Consider the following 21511-nt stretch of genomic DNA (forward strand, 5'->3'; position numbering starts at 1 on the left):
CCCAAGGCAAGGAACTCCTTTTACCCCCCCCCCCCCGACGCCTCGGGCTCCTCAGAAGCTAAGTGGGGCACAAGGCCAGGCAGAATGGTTTCCATCTCTAAAGCACTGTTTTATCTTCCCTAGCATCCCCTTCATCTGGTCCAAAAGTTTTGGGTCCGCAACCGCAAGTCCAACACCACTCCGCGGAGCCACTAGCTCGTCCAACACCCTTTTCGAAGGCACCGCCCCAGCTCTCGGAACCTGCACATAGTACTACTTTTGTTAGTACTACTCTGAAGGCATTCATCCCCAGCCCTACGTGTGATGAGTCCCTCTGACCTCCACTAAGAAAGGAATTTCGGAGCTAAATTTTATCCTAATGATTCGTGGACCAAGGGCAGAGGTGGTGAAACTGGTTGATATTAGCAAAATCAAATCCTTTCAAAGACGTCCTCAACCTTCCATTCCCAGTAGGGATGCCAGTACATCCAAACTCCCCTGCATCCGACAGCAAGCGCGGAGGCCAGGGCCCTGCGAGGGTGAGCGCAGCGCTAGCCAGGACGCCAGCCTTTTTGGTTAGAGGCAACTTCGGCCCCTTTACCCCCAGCAACCCGGTTAACAGCCGCCGCTGTATCCGGCGTCTTGGGCTCAGATTAATGTGGATCTTCCACGTAAACGATTTACGGATGAAATAAAAGCTCTTTAGAGCAAAACTTCCTTTCAAGTTCTTAAGATGCCTCTAAATCTTCCGGGAGTGAGTGGCTGGGGTGGGGGCGGGGTGGACAGCGGGTGTGGGGAGGGGTGAGATGTGGGGAGGGGTGGCCTGGCAGGCCTCTGGGGGAGTGGAGGGTTAACCGCTTTGCGTTCTCACCAGGGTCCTCGGCAGTGCCAGTCCACTGTTGAGGCGACTACGTTTCTGGGTGTCCTTGTCTCTCCTGGCATTTGTCTGAAATGGAACTGTCAGTCTGAACTAGGCCGGGACGCTCCCTGTCCTGGGTAAGGAGGGAAGATGGGAGTGGGGTGGGGGAGGAGGGGATCCTGGGGTGGAGTTAGTCCCTGCCTATTTTCATATTCATTAGGACTGGGAGGTTGCCGGAGGAGCCCAGCTGAGTTTCAAGATATAAAAGCAACTTCGGGTGCTCTTCTGCAGCCGGGACGTATTAAGAGTCTGGGAGCTGGGCAGCTCCTGGCGTCGCGGGGCTCGCTTCCCCTTTCCCTCCTCTCTGACCCTCCCTCCTCCCGCCCACTGCTCCCTCCTCCCTCCGCGCCCTCCAGCCTCAGCGCGCCCCGAGAGCTTTCGGACAGCCTTCCAGGATTATGGAGTTTCTGAGCGAGAAGTTTGCCCTTAAGAGCCCGCCAAGTAAAAACAGTGACTTTTACATGGGCACAGGAGGCGCGTTGGAGCACGTTATGGAGACGCTGGACAATGAGTCCTTTTACGGCAAGGCGACGGCTAGCAAATGCGTGCAGGCCTTCGGGCCGCTGCCGAGAGCTGAGCATCACGTGCGTCTGGACAGGACCTCGCCCTGTCAGGACAGCAGCGGTAAGTCACCAGGACCCCTGCTGACCTCCAGACCCCCACCCCCACCCCTGCCTGATCCCCTACTCCCGGGCGGGTGGCCTGGCAGGGGCTCCAAACTGAGCCCCAGCCTCAGCCGTCCTTCCCCGGGTGAGGGACGGTGCGGGTCCTAGTGAAGAAATGTGGGAAGAGGAATTCGGATCGCTGGGGACTGGGAGCTGCGCACTTGGGCACTCCTGCAACCGGCCGGGGTCCAGAGCTAAATCCTGCCTGATTCTATTTCGCTTTCGGATAGAGTCCACAACTGGACATGAAGGCTCTGACCAGGACCCCAGTGTAGGTTAACAGGGCTCTAAATAGGTCATAATTGAGTTAAAATACCGCGCCTCCTCTGTGAACCCGCCGGGATGCCGGGGCGCGAGGAGGTGAAATCCATCACTGGATGTCACAGTGGTCAGAAAAACCAAAATCTTTGAGGTCTTTTATGTGTACGTGGGTGGGAAGCTTCGAAATTGTTTTTAATGTCCCAGGAGTGACGACATTTTTCTTGTAAAAACGGTGTATTTCTGTCGCTATATAATAGCTTGTGTGAACGTAAGGTTTCTGCCGATTTTCTTTACTTCTTTATTGCTTTTGTAACGAGCAAACATATGGTCTGGTCTAACCTCTAATCACTTTAGTTTTGGGCAAAGCATTCTCGGATAAAAATCACTCACTTGCGGATTCTTCATTGTCTGTTCGTACTCCATACAAACTGCCACCTAAGGAGCCTTTCGGAATGCTTCTGGACAGAATCTTCAACTTTGAATGCCAGAGTATCTCCAAGTCAAAATGTTATCAAAACAAACCATCTATCTTTCTCTATCTTGTAACCCAGTGCAAGCTGATCATTTCACATCCCGACAGTTAAAACAGGCTTATGATTCCAAGCGGACTTTTCCTTACCTTAGTGAATACTCCACGCTTATGCTGTAAGGAGCAGGGCGCTTTAAAACAACAAACGAATTAAGTGTGAAATATTTACAGCAAGCCACCGCCCCCTATTTTACTGGAGGTTCAAAATTCTGGCAAGGCGTTTACACATTCGGGAGCTCATTCGCTCAATACTCTATAGACAGATCTTAACTGAATCTCACATTCTACTAATTTTACTCTCTGCGGAGGGTGACTTTTGACTTGTACGGTTAGAACAAAAAATGCACATAATAAAATGTCCGCTTTTAGTGGATTCAATCCTTTAGTTGGAGAGACTGGGACAACAAATATTACACACAAGAACTTTTTGGCTTCCTGGCTACATTTCAGCGGTCGCAAGTGTTTTCGGCGCTTCTTAGATGCGTGCCTGAAGTTATTTAAACTGACAGGATTTTAACAAATGGTTTTTTAGTGGCCTGCATTGACTGCAAGATAAACCGACCGCATTTTAAATTGTCGGGATAAAAGAAAAGAGAAATGGTGATTGATTTGGAGTACTTCATTAACTTTTTAATGTTCATCTCACTGTTCGGAAGAATTTTAACAGGCAAATATGGAATAAAATGAACATGGATGGTTAGCGGCTACACTGGAGAAAAAGCCGGTCTTTCTCCAGAGCTGCCCCCAGCGACTTTGCGGCTTCCCCTCCCCCCTCTAATTGCCGAAGTTCCCGGTTTAACTCTTGTCTGCTAAGACAAAACCGAATTGTTCATTAGTCATAGCCCTCTTCATATTTAATTTTCCAGCACATCTTCCTTTGCGGAAAATCGATGCAGGCAACAAAGTTTAACGTATTCTTGGCACACTTGAAAAGGTTTTTCAAATGGTTAAGAGGAATCCTCACCACCATCACCACCACACCCACACCTACCCACTTTTAAAGAAGCAAGTAAAAATAGTAGGGATTAGGACTTGGAAATCACTATTCTTGTGAGATTGACTTTGTTTTCTTTACAAACCTACAACAACAGCAACATAAATAAACCCCAACATAAATGCCCCCGTTCGTTGTATCTGCCTGTAAATTTTTATGATGCACTACGTTTCTGGTCTTATCACAAGCTTGAACTCCGATCTCAAGTCAATTAGTAAAATTACAATAACTCTTGAGAGAATGCAAGATGCATTTAAATTTTATCTTGTTTATTTTTGTATTTTTGTAATTCTCGTTTCTGCGCGTTCCTAGAGTAAACATTTTTTTTTTTGTCCTAACTATACATGGTTAAACGGAAGTATAAAGTATTCAAGGGATGTAAGTAGTTTTTAATGTAAAGAAATATATTTAAATTGTATACCTTTCTACACAAAGGTACTTTTAAAACTTGATAATAATTAAAAACATAGTAGGTCTTTTTCTGAAGAAAACTTAAGTTCAGACCTGAGTAACTCATTGAATTAAAACTTGTACAATGTGATGGGGATCATATCTCATTGCAATTTCTGTTCAGCTTCATTTTGTAAGATGTGGAAGATTTAATATTGGGAGAGAGATACGATTTAAGTTTGAAATATAACTCTTTTAAACCAAAAAGCAGTTAAATTCTGTCATATGTTAAAAAGTATATGCTACAAGTTTTGTACATTCATGCTTAAAAAGTCATGGTTGTTTAGATTTTTTTTAAGTCTGGAGCAAATTTTCACTTGACTATTTTAATTTAATTATAAATTATATGCATAAGCAGTACATTAGCCATATAAAATAGATCTGTGGACTTTGGCAAGTCATGAGCCCATGCACACATTTAGAACTCTTTTTAAACCCGATCCACAGTGAATTAATAATGCATTGCACATCGTGCGATGATAGAATTAATACTGGCAAAATAAATTATTAGCTGACCTATTTTCTGATGCACTAAATCATTTCACACTAATTATTTCATCAAAGTGTGTTTCACCATCCTGAGTATTGGTGTTTTTCTCCGAGCACAGTGAACTATGGGATCACCAAAGTCGAAGGACAGCCCCTTCACACGGAGCTGAACCGAGCATTGGATAGCTGTAACAATCTCAGGATGTCCCCAGTGAAAGGGATGCCAGAGAAGAGCGAACTGGATGAACTGGGGGACAAATGTGACAGCAATGTATCCAGCAGCAAAAAGAGGAGACACCGAACTACATTCACCAGTTTGCAGCTGGAGGAACTGGAGAAGGTCTTCCAAAAAACGCATTACCCGGATGTATATGTCAGAGAACAGCTCGCACTGAGGACGGAACTCACTGAAGCCAGGGTCCAGGTAGGTGAAAAGAGGCAGGGGTCTTCCAGGGAGGGATACTCTTAGAATAATTATACACTTGTATTTTGTCAAAAAGGAAGAAGCATTATCAGCTAAGACTTGTACCAAAGTAACATTTGAGCAAATTGGCCCATTAAAATTTCTTTATACTTGCAAAAGTTTTGACCACTCAGGAAGTATAGAGACTAGAATTATTTTAGAAGCTTAATAATAAAGTCATTAAAAAGAACAGAATTAGCATACCTATAATTTAAAAAAAATCTTAAACTTATCTTTACTTAATAAATAGTTTTTATTTTTATTTTGTTTTATTTTTAACTATTGGAATTTTAATTTTTGGCTTATATACCAGTTATTTACAAATTGTCTATATACTATAATCCCATAGATCTATAGCTTTACTTCAGTTGGAATTATTCTAATGGAAAATAAAATAAGAACACAAACTCAATTGTTTTATATATATATATATATATATATATATATATATTTAATTATATATATATATAGTTGTATATGTTATTTTTACTAATAAAATTTAAAATACATAAAATGGCCCATTTAGACTTATTTTAGCCCCAACTACTTCAGTATCTAAGACTGTATTTTAGTTGTAAAAGTCTTGGTAATTATACATATATTTTTAGAGTAAATAGGAATAAGGCGGTTTAAGTAATTTTGTACTCCTTTTGTTATATTAATAAATTGTTTAGTTAAATACTTATAGCAGAATGTTCAATGAATCAAATTTCTCAAAAAACTAAAAAGAAAAAAAAAGAAACTAGATAAAATGTCAGATGCCTTCTCAGCAGTATTTTATTGTGGTTTAGAGTTGATATTTTAAAATTATACTTTATTAGTTGTCAACTAATAAGTACAAATTTGAGAGGGAGTAATAAATCAAAGGAAAGACCATTTTTTCATTTACATTTATTGCTTTGCTTTAAGTGGGAATTTGCTGAATTCCCTCTTTCATAAGCTACTGTGATAGAAAGAGGAATAGACTGCGATTTCTTTCCTTTTGTTAGTAGTTAGTTCGCATGGACGGTCCATTTACCATTGCTGACCACACATGGTGATTTGGGATGACAGACAGCAGACTTTCCTCAAGCAAATGAAAATTCTATCACAGTTGGCAAGATAATATGTAAAAAGTTCACACTAAGGAAGAAGGCTAGAATTGTCTAGTATTAACACCAGGCCTGCATGTGTTTTTTGTCCTGTGTCCATTATTTAAATTAGTTATACTTATAACCATAGAAAAATATGTTTACATGCAGATGGATCAGCTGTTCCCCCCATGTTTCCCCTTCAGTGCAGATTCATATCTGTTCCAGGACACGCCGAGAAACCAACCTGACCCATATTAATGTAGGTTGTTCTCTTTCACGAATTTCACAGGAGTGCAGAAATCCACACCCAGTAAAAACAGATATGACTTCCCCAATACTCTTCGTTCCTCTCTGTGTAGAGTGTAGGAACCTGTGTGTTCTAATGTAGTTGGCCCCATCCCTGGAACCTGGGGCCAATATTTGATACTATTCATATAACTTGAGAAGAGGAATAAACAGGTAGTTTCTTGCTTCAATTTCAGAAAACCCTTCAAAGAACAACATTAAAATTGCTATGTATGTGTAGTCCTTGAACTGTATATTAATAATCAGCAAAAGTTGTAATGATATAAAATATACAAGATTAGCATTTACTATTAAAAATGTATCCACAGATTTCAAGTGGAAACAATGAAAAGATTTCTGCCATTTACATTTATTTATACTTGATTTCGAATCTGCATAGAGTTGTGTAAGGAAGAGTGAGCAGTTTCTGAACGTTCCCCAGGTGGTATTTACTCAAAAATATCAAACCTTCCATCTCAAACACAACTTCCTGGTTTTCCTTTTAAAATAGTACAATATTAGAATGAAAAAAAATTAAGAGCAAGCAAGGACTAAGAACTTCCCTTATGGATATTGTTTTTTGGACCAGGATTTCGAAGATAGAGGAATTATGAAAGAAAGATTAATGACCTGGGAGAGGCAAACTGACTCAGGCATTCACAACATTTGGTGAAATCTGTTCACTTATATAACTATTAATAAACATTTTTAATTGTATGTGATAAGTACAGTTATGTGTTTTGAACCACAGTTTAACTTCAAGTAGAAGTTTACCTGTCAGTTTTTTGACAGATCTATAATCTTAATTTTCTAAGTAATCAAAGTGTTACAGCTGCGGGCACTTTTAGATTAAATACTAATTTTTAATTTTCATAGGATTTTTTAAGTGTAAATATGTCTCAGAAGAGCTTTTAGTTTATGACACATTTTTAAGATAATTTGCTGATAAACAAACATAGTAAATGTGTTATCAACTGGCTTAAGACAATCATGGGTACCATATTGTCTCTCAGGCTCACTGCATCCAGAAGGATGAATAACCATGACAACAGAATAATCGTATTCACAAATTTTCTTTTCTTTTTTTTTGCTTTCCATAAAATGAAAACACTGAAATGTATGTAAACACACACACACACATACACACACACACACACACACACACACACACATACACACACACATGGATTGTCTGAAGACCATTTTTTCTCTACTGGGTTATGTAGCCTCACAGACCTATCATCATAAGTAGGTCCTACCATCATAGAATACAAGAGAAAGTAAAACACGTGAATTCAGTTTGGAAGTATAGAAATTTGTTTTTCTTTCACTGGCTAATTTTTATTTGCTCGATCTTTCTTTCTGACTTGAAACGTTGAATGTCCAGTTTGCTTGATGTAATGTTCTTCAGCTAAACTTATGCTCTCTATAAAAACAAAAAACAAAACCAGGTTTGGTTTCAAAATCGAAGGGCTAAGTGGAGAAAACGAGAACGTTACGGCCAAATACAGCAAGCTAAGAGCCATTTTGCTGCCACCTACGACATATCGGTTTTACCAAGGACTGACAGCTACCCACAGGTATGGTCCATGACACAGCATGCTTATGTAGGGCAGTGGGTGTGACCTGAGTCAGAGGCTGCGCTTACACTCATTACAACAGCAAGGTGTAAACATCTAGCCTTCAGAAAACTTTTCTCCATGTTTAACACATATTTGACTTACTAGATAATTTATTTATTTTTATTATTTTTCTTCCAGAGTCAGTCACTGAAAAATATTTTATGGTCTGTGCCTTTTTGGTTTGCTAAATATTGAAAAAAGAAAAGGAAAATGAAAAAAAGAATTTTTTTAACATTTTATTGTGTATATAATCCAGGCTAATTTGCTTCGCTTATTTAAAACAATATGTTTCCTGTCATAAAATTTGTGGCCATGATTTTGTGCAACATGTAAACTCCTGATGTTAAATGTGGCCTTTACATGCTCAGCTCTATTTTAAAATCTGATTTTTTTGACAACCTTTTTCTTCATATTTGATATCAATTTCTTTCAAGAGCATATTTAATGCTGTATAATCTTACAGACAATTTTTTAAAATTAAGGTAAGAAATATTTTTAATCTTTAAAAGTATTGATATTTCATTTTCTGATTGTTTTCCTTTTGATCAATAATGTTTCCTCTGTATTTGTATTTTGTAATGCATGTGTGTTCCTTCTCAAAAGCCTGTCCTATTGCATGTTCTTGATATGGAAGAATGGTGTTAGAATTGTATTGTTGATGCTTGACAAGGGACATGGGAATGGTCTGGAGCAAGGTAGCCCTTTCTTTGTTCCTTGTTACTTACTGGCACATGGTTTATATGATGCTGTTGTAGAAACACCTGTGAAATGTATTCTGGATAATTACCTTGATAGTTCTGTAACAAGAATATCTTGGCTCCAAATGTGAGAATAGTTCAACTGTAAATTCACAACCTCTTTGTAAGGTCAGCCCTTTAATGATGTTCCTTCCTGGAATTCTTTTATCTTTAAAATTCATTTTAAAATCAAATTGAGGAGCTGCTTGTTTGCATATAATTTCTTACATTTATTGTGCTACTTTATCTATTAAAACAAGATGGGTAGATAGTACCACGTTCAGCTACCTCCGTTTAAAACTTAGAACAACACAAGCCCAGTTATATTAAAGGATGGGTCCAGAAACAAATCACTGGTGTCTCACCAGCAGGAAATAAACGACTGTTTTGGCTCAGCCTTTCCCCCAGAGGGTTTCACTAGGCCAGTATTTTGGAAGTGATTTGAGTCGTTGCCACATTCAAATAGTACTTGTTGTGTACTATAAAATTTACCTGAACGGAGATCTACCTGCTTAAAGCATGGCTTTATTTATTTAGTTAGTTAGCTATTGCCAACGTATGGTCTCAGAGCTAGTGAAATTTCATTCTCCTCATATTTTTGACTCACTTAGTTGAATTTAAAACGAAATGTTCTGAATATGTTTCCCCTCTGAATTGACAGCATCACGGGAAGAGGAAGTGTCATGCCAGACAGGTTTTGTTACTATGGGTCCTACGTATTGTCCAGGCTGTGTCCAAAGCAGGTCACAAAATAACTTATTCAATCAGCACAACAGCCTTATGTAATGGGCATTAAGTTTCTCCATGTCTCACACTAAGGGAATGAGGCACAGGGACAGGAGATGTGTTTACTCTCACTTGTGAAGAAACCCAGACTCGACTCCTGTTAATGCTGCCTCACTTTCATGCATTCTTTTTGAAAACATCATTTAAATACTTATTAGAATTTCAGACATGAACACTCTGCTTATATCACTACATGCCTGCTTCCTCCCCCAACTCCTTCCAAGTCTCCCTCTCACTCTCAAATTCCCAATGTGTTCTTCCTCAGTTATTATTATTGCATTTACACACACACATACATACACACACATATACACACACTCATACACACACACTCATACACACACATACACACATACATACACACACATACACACAAACACACACATACATACACATACACACATACACACATACACACACATACATACACACACATAAACAAAAACACACACATACACACACATACACACATACACACACATACACACACACACACACACACACACACACACACACACACACACACACACACACACACACACGACTCTGCTGGGACCATTTTGTCTTGATTCTGTGTGTAGTGGCTAAAAACTGGCCTCAACTCATACAATAGACTGCCTTTCCAAATGAACAAATTTTACTCTTTGTATTATTAGACACATAATTATAAAAGAACCTGTGCAGTGAGCTCCATTATCAGTCTCTACAGTTTATTCAGGGGAGCAGGGAATTTACCCCAAGACAGTAAAATAATGAATGAGTGAGACTATATTTGCATCTTTTGGAAGCTACTAAATGCAGAATTTACAAGAGAAAGACACCAAATTGTGTACCGTTTTTTGAGGAGAATTTCAGTACTAATACTTAGTAAGCCTCCTGAATCATTCTTGACCAAAATCCCTTATTTTGAAAACTGCTCCTTGGCTCCATCTCTTTGCCTTTGAATCCTGTTTTTATTTTCTATTTTGTGCTCCTGGCTGTTGTTTCCCTTACTTTTGGTGCCCTTTTTTTATTTGCTGTCTAATAAAGCATTATTGTGACACCAGTTCAGATCTTTGTGAGGGTCTACAACACTGACTAGGCATCCCCTTTAGGAGCAATCTTGCCACCAACTTGATTCCTCTCGAAGCTTTAGGCATCAGTTAACACAGTACGGTAGCATCATAGTTATGACAGGAAGGGAATATGGTACATCTAGGAGGACATTGGGAAGCTATTTCTTCCCTCCCGAAAATTATGGGAATTTCATGATTTCTTTTGAATCCCAAGGCATTTGAATGTTTGAATACATTGGTTACACTGAAGTGTGGGAATACAGTGTCACTGTGCTGAATTTATTTTGACAGTGAAACTGATAAATGCTTCTAAAATGAACGCTGCAACACGCTTTCATACTACTCTGTATTAGTGATTTTTAGGCTTCCTTTTAATCAGGAATTCTGAAATCAAGCATATGTCACACTAAAAGCTGGCATAAGCCAGGGAAGAATTCTCCTTCAACTTAAAAGCATAGAGTAGACTGGTTTTAGTTTCTTTGAAAAACAATATTACGTCAAGATTTGGTCTTCCAAGTTTCAGCCTAAAGGAAATGTTTTCTATCATATGTCCTGAAAATAGAAACACAGAATGGGAGAAGTGGGCACTGAAATAGCATCCTACAACTCAGCGCAGTAAGACATTGAATTTGGTACTGTTACTAATTACAGCAGGAAGAAAAGTATTAACTACAGAAAAGTTGGAAACTGGAAAATGTTGGAGGCAGGGCAGAAATAAAGAATTAACAATTTGGCAAGGAAGCAAAAGCATACACAGAAATACAAGGAAAATAGAAAAGGCTTAAAAATACAGTTTTTGAAGTATGGAAAATCACCGTACCTAGCAGAGAGATGTCTATAGAGGACATAAACAATAATTAATGCTGGGAACATGCTTTAAATACACGTTTCATCTGGCTTTCATTACCTAGCAATAGTAGTTTCACTCTAGAAATATCAGTAACTATGAACAACCCAGGTGTTGTTTATACCAAGCTATTATTATTATTATTATTATTATTATTTTGCCATAGAACCAGTTGAGTACACATTCTCTGAGGTTAGGCATCAAGGGCTATTTTTGCAATATTGACTTCTAAACTTATATAACAAAATGCTCAAGTTTGACATTAAAATATGATTTTCTGTTTCGCAAATGAAAAATTCAACTATTTTTAAAATTTATTGAAGAATAACAAAATAATTCAAAAGTGTTGAAACTTTTCAGAATATAATAACATACATATATATTATTAAAATCTGCATGTCTTTTGTTGTAAATGAACAAGATGAACTGAATAATTTCTGGAGCCACATACATTAAGGTGACTTTTTATGTGCTGAAGATATTTCAAACTAAGCATGTGGTTCATACCTATAATCCCAGCACTCAGCAGCGTATGGAAGCCAAGTGAACAAGAGTTCAAGGTCATCTTGACTTATGAGTTTAAGGCCAACGTGGGTGTCAAGAAACACTTTTCAACCATACAAGCAAACAGCCAACCAACCAACCAGTCAGCCAACCAACCAATCAACTAACCACTCCATATACATTGAATCCAGGCAGGACGATACACACCTCTAGTCCAGCAGTCAGGGGGCAGAGTCCATTGGATCTCTGTGAGTAAAAGGCTGGAGAACTTAGTAAGAGCATGAGATTAATTCCGAAGCACCAGGTCTGAGGACTCACAGCTTCAGTCATTTGAGCACCTATTTCCACATGCACATGCTTACACACACACACACACACACACACAAATTCATAGAGTTGAAAACAAATCGTTTTTCTCAGAAGTCCTTTGCTTTGGCCTACGATATCAGCTGCCAATTGGCAACATTGTGATCCAGCTCAATTATTTGCTGCTCTAGACATAATTATTTTAATACTCCTCATGGTTTGCGTGAATTCTCTTTGTCTATGAGACCTCTCTTCCCCACCTGTGCTATATTTGGTCCTTGACCCTCTTAAGTCCTCCCTCTATCAGAACCCTCTCAAAGACAGTGAAATGTGTGGTATGTAAGATTTCTATACTGCTTGCAATGTAATCTTTAAAAAATATGATCCATTTTCCAATCACTTATCTATCACAATGATAGTAAACAAATTATTAAATAGTGAACAAATGTAAGTGAGAGTCCTGATTTACTTCAATACTTTTCATCATTAAACCAAAAATATTAGTAAGGAAGAAGCTTTCTGCAGCCTATATCAGATGGAATACTTTCAGTTTATTGTGTTTTCAATACTCTTTACATTTATCAACAAATACATATTATTTACTGGTTTAGGGATGAGGGATATGTGAATTATTAAGAAAACCCTTCTGCTCTGTAGGTAGATTGCAAGCTAGGTAATTTCTATATTAATTCACACATACACACCTTTGTACAAAAACTAGACCCAACTAACTAAAAACTTAAATGGTTTTAGAGTTGGATCTAAAAAGTAAGCATGAACCCATCAACCTTAGATGCTCATTTACTTACAGTTAAGAAAATTAAAGTATTTAAAATAATATTTGAGGGAGATATTTTCTGTTCAGGTGTGAATATTTTCTGCCAATCTTTATTCCTATAAGGATTACTCTTTCTACCGTGTCCGGCTACATTTGGACCACAGGGACATTTACTGTGTTATTTACTAGCTAGGTGCTTTTGATAATTCATTGACTTCCTCCTGTGTCTTTATTTGCAAACTTAGAAGTATTTCTGGGTCTAAGGCAGGAGGCATTGAAACTGCAACTGATTTTTTTTGCCCTTTATTCTGAGGATTAAACTGATTTCTAAATCTGAAAGCACTTGCTTACTTGGTTTCTTTGGAGCTTATTCCTGGGATGTGAGGAAATCTTAGGGTTAACATAATGGTCTGCGTTCAAACCCTGACTTTACCGCTTAATCACTTTCAGATTTTTGGCAAGTGAATTAACTTCTAGGAACATCTCCCCTCACTTAAAAAATGAGAATAAAAGTTCAGATGACATCTGTGAGTGCTGAATAAAATAGTTTATGCAAAGTCCTCAGGACAGTGCCTTGCACACAAGCAGCTCTCAATAAATGACTGTGACCCTCTTAGGCACTAGTCATCAATATTTATCTTTTATGTACATACTTGCTCTTTTAAAACTGTAGCATTTAATCTTGCCCAATGAGAGCAAAATTATTAATGAAAGGCTTAAGGAAAAATTTTATTCCCTTAGCTACACTTTCCGGTTTAAACTAAGACCAACAAATCTCTGTAACTTTAGAAGTTAGGATTCAGAATATTGAAATCACAGTATCTTTCTCATGAAGAAAATGATTGCAGAAAAAGTTTCAGTAAAAGGTTTAAGGTCATCGTTTTGTCTTATTGGTACTACCTGAAATATGAATGAGTTTTGTACACTCTGTGGTGAGCAAGTTTTCACTAAGTCTATTTTACCAAATGCACCTGTAATCACTTTATCATTTATTGTATCCCCTTTCAGAATTTTTAAAGTAGGTGAATCAATATTTTTTAAAGTAATTAATCACAAAATTATATTTGGTGTATTGAGTAATTAATGGTTTTATTTTATAAAATAATGCTGGTATAGTCAGTTAGGAGATGTTACAGCAAGAACAGACACCATATGTCATATGGTCAACAAGTCATTGCGAGGACTGATTTGCAAATGTCAAACTGTAATTGAATGTAGATTCCTGGCCTTTCTTCAATGCATTGCTATAATATTGGATTTGATATTTTACATAACTCTTTTTAACCTTAAAAAAAAAAGACAATTAATTGAATAGATTATAAGAATGCACAAGAAAAACATGAAAGGAAACATATTAGAACACACACATACATATACAAATGATTTCTTAGTAAAATAGAGAAGAGACCTATAAGATGGGAAGCTTGGCTTCTCTACCGGAACAGATGGGTTAAAGCCTCAATTTTATTCCCATTGCTAAGAGAACTTCGTCTAACTTCTGATTTAAAGCTTTACCTCTATCATACTTAGCTAAACTGGTGTATCTGTTTTTTACCTGGTGTCTCATTGTACTGCCCTAGTGGGTCCAATAATATTTTTATTTCTCATGTTATTACAGATTTCTAAAAACAAAATCAAATTTAAAAAGAATCACAAGAATAAAATTCTAATTATATCTTTAGTACAGTGTGTAAGCATAAGAATAAATAAATAAATAAATAAATAAATAAATAAGTAAGTAAGTAAGTAAATTAAAGGCCATGCATTTGAGAGAAATCCAGGGCTGGTACATAAGAATTTTTAAAGAAAGAAAAGGGAAGAAGGAAAGGGACATATTTTTTAATGTCAAAAATAATTAATAATAAAATTCAGCTCAAAACTAATAAAATTAGGTATGGTGTGTGATGCTTTTAATACAAGCACTCATGAGGCAGAGGCAGGAGAATGGGCAGGGGTATGGGCAGGGGCAGAGAGGCAGAGAGAGACAGAGAGGCAGAGAGAGGCAGAGAGAAGCAGAGGCAGGTACATCTCTGAATTGGCCAGCTTCAGTCTACATAAGTTCTAGGCCAGCCAAGACTGAAAAGCAGGACCCTGTCTTAAAACAAAGCAAAACAACAACAACAACAAAACCAAACAACACAAAACAGCAAAAATAAAATAAGAATAAAACTAATAACTTTGCTCAGGTTTGAATGAATATATCCAAGGCTAATATATGACTCCAAAAGGGAGTAGATACGATAAAAATATTCTATGAAAAATAATGCATTTTGTTTTATGATATAGATTTTTTTACATAATGTAGAGTTTATAAACAAATGATCATTTTAGTTTTTTCCTGGTAGTTGGAAATTTAATAAAAAATTGTTAATGATAACAAATTAAGTATATTTGAATCAGATTGTTGTGCCCACTTTGCAATATATGAAGAAACAGTGCAAGAAATGTCTGGAAAATGTACTATATGAACATGGTTGCTTCATACAAATTAAATAGGAAAGGTTAAATTTTATACACACACAGACACCTCTCTTCTGATGCTTTTGATGTCTTGAAGAAAAATGAGTTTAGTCTCTGCTTATAAAGAATTAAGCAAAACAACTTTCTCCATAATTCCAATTACATGAGATAAGTGTTAGGGTTTCTATTTGATTTGAAAAACATTAAACAGACTGTTGTAGCTGAGCAGAGCTTCCAGTCTTCCTAATGAAAGGCATTTGGTTAAGTTCCTCTCTCTAGGACCTCTAAAAAATGTTTTAAAGCCTTTTCCCACATTGAATAGAAAAAAAAAACCCACAGGGGAATATTAGAGTTGTTCAACATGTGAAAACTACTTTACCGATCCGAAAACAATTGGTAAACATTTGGTACAGGCTATTGTCATTGCCATGTTGTGAAACAGTCTGAAAACAATGTTGCCCAATTTAGAAGTAAAATCATTTGTTTTTTTCCCCAAAATTAATAAAAAACATATCTTATTAGCCAATAGGATGGTGAGAGCTTCTTAGACTTGCCACTGAAAAAGAAGCTATGCAGATTTAGAGGTTGCAGATTGTGGATTTGAGCACACACTTTAGTAGAGCTGGGATGCCTGGGTAAGAAGAGCATTAGCCTAGACTGCAGTAGATCTAGCTGTTTTATTACATATTGTCTTGAAGCATCAATCTACCAAAAATAGGCGATTTCCAGCATTGATGGCAGCTGCACACATCCTACAGTGGTTATATCACACCTGTTTTAAAATAAATCCACTGTAGAAGATGCATGTGGATTAAAGGAAAAGTGATTGACAGGAAGATCCCGAGGAAGACAGTCAATGAGGCAGCCGGACATCATGCCACTGGAGGACAGGTGGAAAGGCCTAGAGATGGTGGCCTGAAGAAGAAATGAGAACAGACATGGAAATTTTGTCACAGTTGACAAATGACAGGTTAGGCTTTTCATACATAAGAAAGTAAGAGTTTGTGTCATTTTATGGAATATAAATGAAAGAATGGAATTCCTTTTAAAAAGTAGAGTCTATGTTCTTAGTAACTGAATAAAATTGAAGCTGACGAGAGCATAATTACATTTAATTTTTTTGTATAATTACATTTAGAAGCAAGACTCCAGAAGTGCTTCCTCATTTCAGTTGATTTTTAAGATAGCACTGCGTGTTCTTACTATTGTTTGAATATAGATCATATGAACTATATAAGATACCATATACTTACAGAGTAAGTACCTTTATAACGTATCTGTGATGCAAAATATGCCTTGATGACAAACCCCCTGAGTGTAAATATAGATAACAGGATAGGACAATATGAAGATCATTTCTGCTGTGATTGTGTGTGTGTGATAATTTAGATTTAAAGCCATAAACACGATTAAATATATTAATTAAAACTAGTTCCCATTTAAAAATCCTACCTGAAGAAATAAAGCTGCTTAAATTTCACATTCTTACTAACTTTTTAAAATAATTCAATACATTTTATGGGGTTGTATTATTTGTTTTTGTAGGGCAGGATATAGAAAATAATTACAATCAATAATCACTCAATTCTATCAGATGATACAGTGTATGAACTACAAAGTTGGGAATATGCGTATATTAATGAGAAATTATAACATATACAAGTAGCCACATTCTTTTAGAATTTCTTTAGAATGCTTTGGGTTAGATTTGATCTTACTGACTATTCAATCTTAGGTAAAAGCCTTTAGTTCTCTGTTTTTAAAGATTTACCTTCTACCAAGGACAGATAGTAAGATAGCCATGCATTTGTGTGTCAAAATAAACGTGCTTAAAGTTTCTGCCACAGAAAGTAACTCACAGACTCACATTAGCTGTCATGCACCAGGTATTGGCCTTCATTATTAAATATTAAATATTTAACTGACCAAAAGGAATATTTTAGAGAAAATAAAGTCACATTTTTTTCTTGGGATATATAATATTATAATTTTTACTTGAAGTTTTGCTGTAGAAACCTATTAGACACCTGAAGTTATATACATATATATGTATATGTATATAGATGAATATATATATATATATATATATATATATATATATATATATATACATATATACATGTATAAAATAAAAGCCATATTTAGGACTGAAAAGGAATACACAGTGTGGTAAATGATGTATGAGGAAACTTTTCTGAAAGTGCTCTTAATATAATTAGGATACTTTTCTCAACATGCAACCAAACACCATAAAACATTTCAAAAGTCACACTAAAATGTCGGAATGAAATTGTAAATTCTTCAAAATATTTGTATATCTCAACTGAAATATTGCTATGAGTATTTTTTAATTAATTTGTTCTGCCCAGAAAACATACCTTATATATCAGAAAACTTTTTTAATCACAAATAATATATTGATATGTTTGATCAGATCTAGATAAGTTTATGTTAAAATAAAACCATTTACCCTTTAATTTTCACTATAATACATTTTATATTTTTTTAGATTTATAAGTATATAAGTGCTAATTCTTTTCAAAATAAATATTTCCTTAATTTAACTTTATGGATATCTTCTTTGGCTATTTGGTTTAGCTTTTACCTGGCTGGGAACATATTTCTATTCATGTGCAATATGATAGATATCTACAATAAATTTTAATAACATTAAAGTTTAGAAATACCTTAAGAAGAGAAGCAAATTCCCTATTGCTATTCATTTTTAAATAAGCAAACAAGTTTACCTTCCATTTTCAAACATGTTACTGTGGTTTTTGAGATGTTTTATGATGCTTGATTGCATGTGGAGAAAAGTGGCCAGATTACATTAGATGAGCTAGTTCAACGGAGTAATGACATTAGCAGCCCTCTTGTTGGTTTGAGATATATAACCCAGCAATTATTTTGGCAGATGTAAAATGAGCAGAGGAGTAAGTCAAAAGTAAAACAAAATATCCCATGGTGGTTTAATAATTAATCAAGTATGCAAATAATTATATACATCTAGATGTTGGTATACTGGTCCAATATGTAAAATTATAATTATAGTTGCATAAAGATACATATAAGTTCAAAGAAAAAAATATCTTTATATAGGGAACCAAGTTTAGAACAATACAGTAGAAATTCATGTAAATCCCCAAAAAGTGTTAAAAAATAGTTTACATTTTCTTTCATGTTTTGAAATCAGGAATGCCAACCTGTTTTGGGACACAAAGTAACTTCTGTATCAGTGTAAGCTAGATTTACAAATATTGTCCTATTACTAATAGACATAATCTGTTACAGAGTGTTACTCAACTTGGTATTTTTTAAGAATTCATCATTGTGTATATGTACCACAATTTTTGTATCCATTCGTCTTCTTAAGGACATCTGGGTTCCTTCCAGCTTCTGGCTATTATAAATAGAGCCGCTATGAATACTACTTAGCCACCAAAAACAATGACTTAACCAAATTCTTAAGAAAATGGCTGCATCTAGAGAAGATCATCCTGAGTGAGATAACCCAGTCACAAAAGAACAGACATAATATGCAGTCACTGATAGTGGGATGCTAACCCCAGAGGCTTGCACTCCCCCAGAAACAACTCACAGACTGTATGAAGTCCAAGAAATAAAGAAAACAAAAAATATACATATATTCACAAAACAAGAAGACTTTGACTATTTCCATGTTGCGTTTTGTTTTGCATGTACTTTACGCTTATTGCAACTAGTACGTTTTCAATGCATACTGTCAAGCCCTTGAAAAAAATCAAGTACTGACTAAAAAACATATTCACATGGTTTTATGTAAAATTTATTTTAATGTCTGAAAAAACAGTACTGACAAAAATGTATAATTTTAAGCAAAAAATGTTTAAAATCTTTACATTTATCTTTGTTTTGCAAAATAAAGTCGTTTAAAAAAATAAAAAAAAAAGAATTCATCAGAGGCTATCTGCAGAAGCTGGAATATGCAAATTACAAGAATCCATGTGTCCAAACCAATGATAAGTCCACTTTTTATCATGAATTAGAAAAAGAAAGCCAGATGTGGTGATGATACATAGCAGGGCCACGTGTAGTTTAAAAGTTTCATACACAGGTTGTCAAAAGCAACCTTCCTGGGGGAGGGGGGGATAGTGCATTCTTGTAGTCCCAGTACTCAGGTGGCTGATGGAGAAGGGTCTGGAACTTGAACATTTTCTGAGCTACATGGCAAGTTCCAGGCATGTCTAGACTACATAGTCAGTCTCTGCCTCAGACAGTAAAACAGAAAGACCATGATCCACCCCGAAAAAACAGCAAAGAATAAAAAAAAATTAAAAAACATGTATTTATATCATCCATCTCCTGTGGCTGCATCTTTTGGCCTTGCTGTTCCAGGTTGCAGTCTCCAATCTTCCTTTTCTTTTCTTCTGTTTGTCAAATGCTGCACACATTTTCTATGTGTCTCCCAGCAATCCTATGGTCTGTTTTTTTGTTAATATTATTAGTGCTGATGTCTACTATCCTTGGGATACTTTGTATTTAAAACTCAAATTTAAAATTCTACTTAGTCTTCCCTTTACCTGCTACTAACTGAAAACTTTGTGCTTGGTGATATTATCATGTGTAATTATCTTCTTTACATATTTAATAATAGGAATGTTAATTTTTTTGGGCACAAATTGTATTGTATATTACGTAGCACAATAATTATGCTCACTTGGCATTTGCGGTTTTCATCTGTGCTTCCATAAAGTAGTGATGGTTTATGTGTTAGGATCAGAGATTTGTTTTAAAAGTCACATGTCTGCTTTGAATTCCTAATATCTGATATCTTATATACATAGTAGAATAAATGTTTCTAATATGGATTTTTCAGACTCTCAGTAATTTATCGAAGGGCAGTTATAGGAATTAAGAATCAAAGAGAGGAAAAATACTTTCTGATTAAATTCAATTGAAAAATAATTGAGACAAAACTGCCCAAATTTGTCAGCAACGGTTGCCAACAAAAACTGTGCTGATTACTGCTTCAGAACTGAAAAAGAAAATCACAGCCATATCACTGTGTCTAGAAGGATGAATGCTATCTTTAAATGTTGCTAAACACATGAGTAGATGTCATGGATCGTGTCTAAATATCCTATATGCATCTTAAAATCACGGCTATAAAAACAGCAACTAAGAAATTTTCCTGTAGTGATAGTATTTTCTGAGGTTAGATATGTGATGATTTATTATAGTTAAGGAAAAACAATACTAACTTCTCGTTTTTTTGTTGTTATTGCTTTGAATACTTAGAAGAAAATTATGAACCTCCTAATAGGAACAAATAATGGTTAACTAACCCAACTCTGTTAACAAAAGAAAAGTAAGAGTGCAAAAGTGAGACTGTGTGAATGTAATGTTTGTTGTTTGATGTATTCCAGATTCAGAACAATTTGTGGGCAGGAAATGCAAGTGGTGGTTCTGTGGTTACGTCATGCATGCTACCACGTGATGCATCCTCTTGTATGACACCTTACTCTCACTCGCCTCGGACAGATTCCAGTTACACGGGGTTTTCAAACCACCAGAATCAATTCAGCCACGTGCCCCTCAACAATTTTTTCACTGACTCTCTTCTCACTGGAGCTACCAACGGACATGCGTTTGAAACAAAGCCAGAGTTTGAAAGGAGGTCTTCCAGTATCGCCGTTCTGAGGATGAAGGCCAAGGAGCACACCGCCAATATTTCATGGGCCATGTAACACACAGTACTCTTTTATTTCTCTTCTCATAGCAAAGTAAAACATTCTTATTTCTCGTATTTAAAGGATACCACAATAAGCTGCTGTGTGTGGAAGGGCTAAAGGTCAAGATATACAGTGAGACCAGCTTACATGAATAGTTGTTATTATTTAACATTTAAATCTAAGAACGGACCCTGAAAGGACTAAATAGGTTTACCATGCACCAGCCTCCACAAACTCTGTTTTAGTAGTAAGTTTTTTTTTTTTTTTCCTATTGTACAAGTCAATGAAATATGGTCATGCAACTTCTTAAAGGAATAAATGTATTAAACAAATCCTTCTGCGATAGATTGATTTATGCTAGTTCTGTATAACAAGAAATCCCTTGTAAAACGATACCTGATAAACGAGAAAACACCCTGGGGAAAAAGGCAGTATTGATCCAGGGGGCTTTCAGAGCTAATGCCATTTCCAATTCTTTGGATCCAGGACACAATGGTCTTACACTCCTGGTTGCAGCCTCAAGATTCTTTTCTTTAGCCTTTCAATGTTCTGGTGAATTTCCACTCACTTAGAAAAATTCTCTGAACTGCTCTGTATT

General features: G+C 36.3%; 1 protein-coding gene across 1 annotated transcript; it reads left to right on the forward strand.

Annotated features, from left to right (window-relative positions):
• Positions 1-1296: 1296 nt before the first annotated feature.
• Positions 1297-20928, forward strand: ALX1 (ALX homeobox 1; the record flags this gene model as incomplete). Its single annotated transcript, XM_080935016.1, has 4 exons — positions 1297-1522; positions 4406-4710; positions 7559-7687; positions 20608-20928. 4 exons carry the CDS (start codon positions 1297-1299, stop codon positions 20926-20928), a joined length of 981 nt encoding a protein of 326 aa, XP_080791142.1.
• Positions 20929-21511: the final 583 nt, after the last annotated feature.

This window comes from Micromys minutus, assembly GCF_963924665.1.
Source record: "Micromys minutus genome assembly, chromosome: 22".
Taxonomy (NCBI): Eukaryota; Metazoa; Chordata; class Mammalia; order Rodentia; family Muridae; genus Micromys; species Micromys minutus.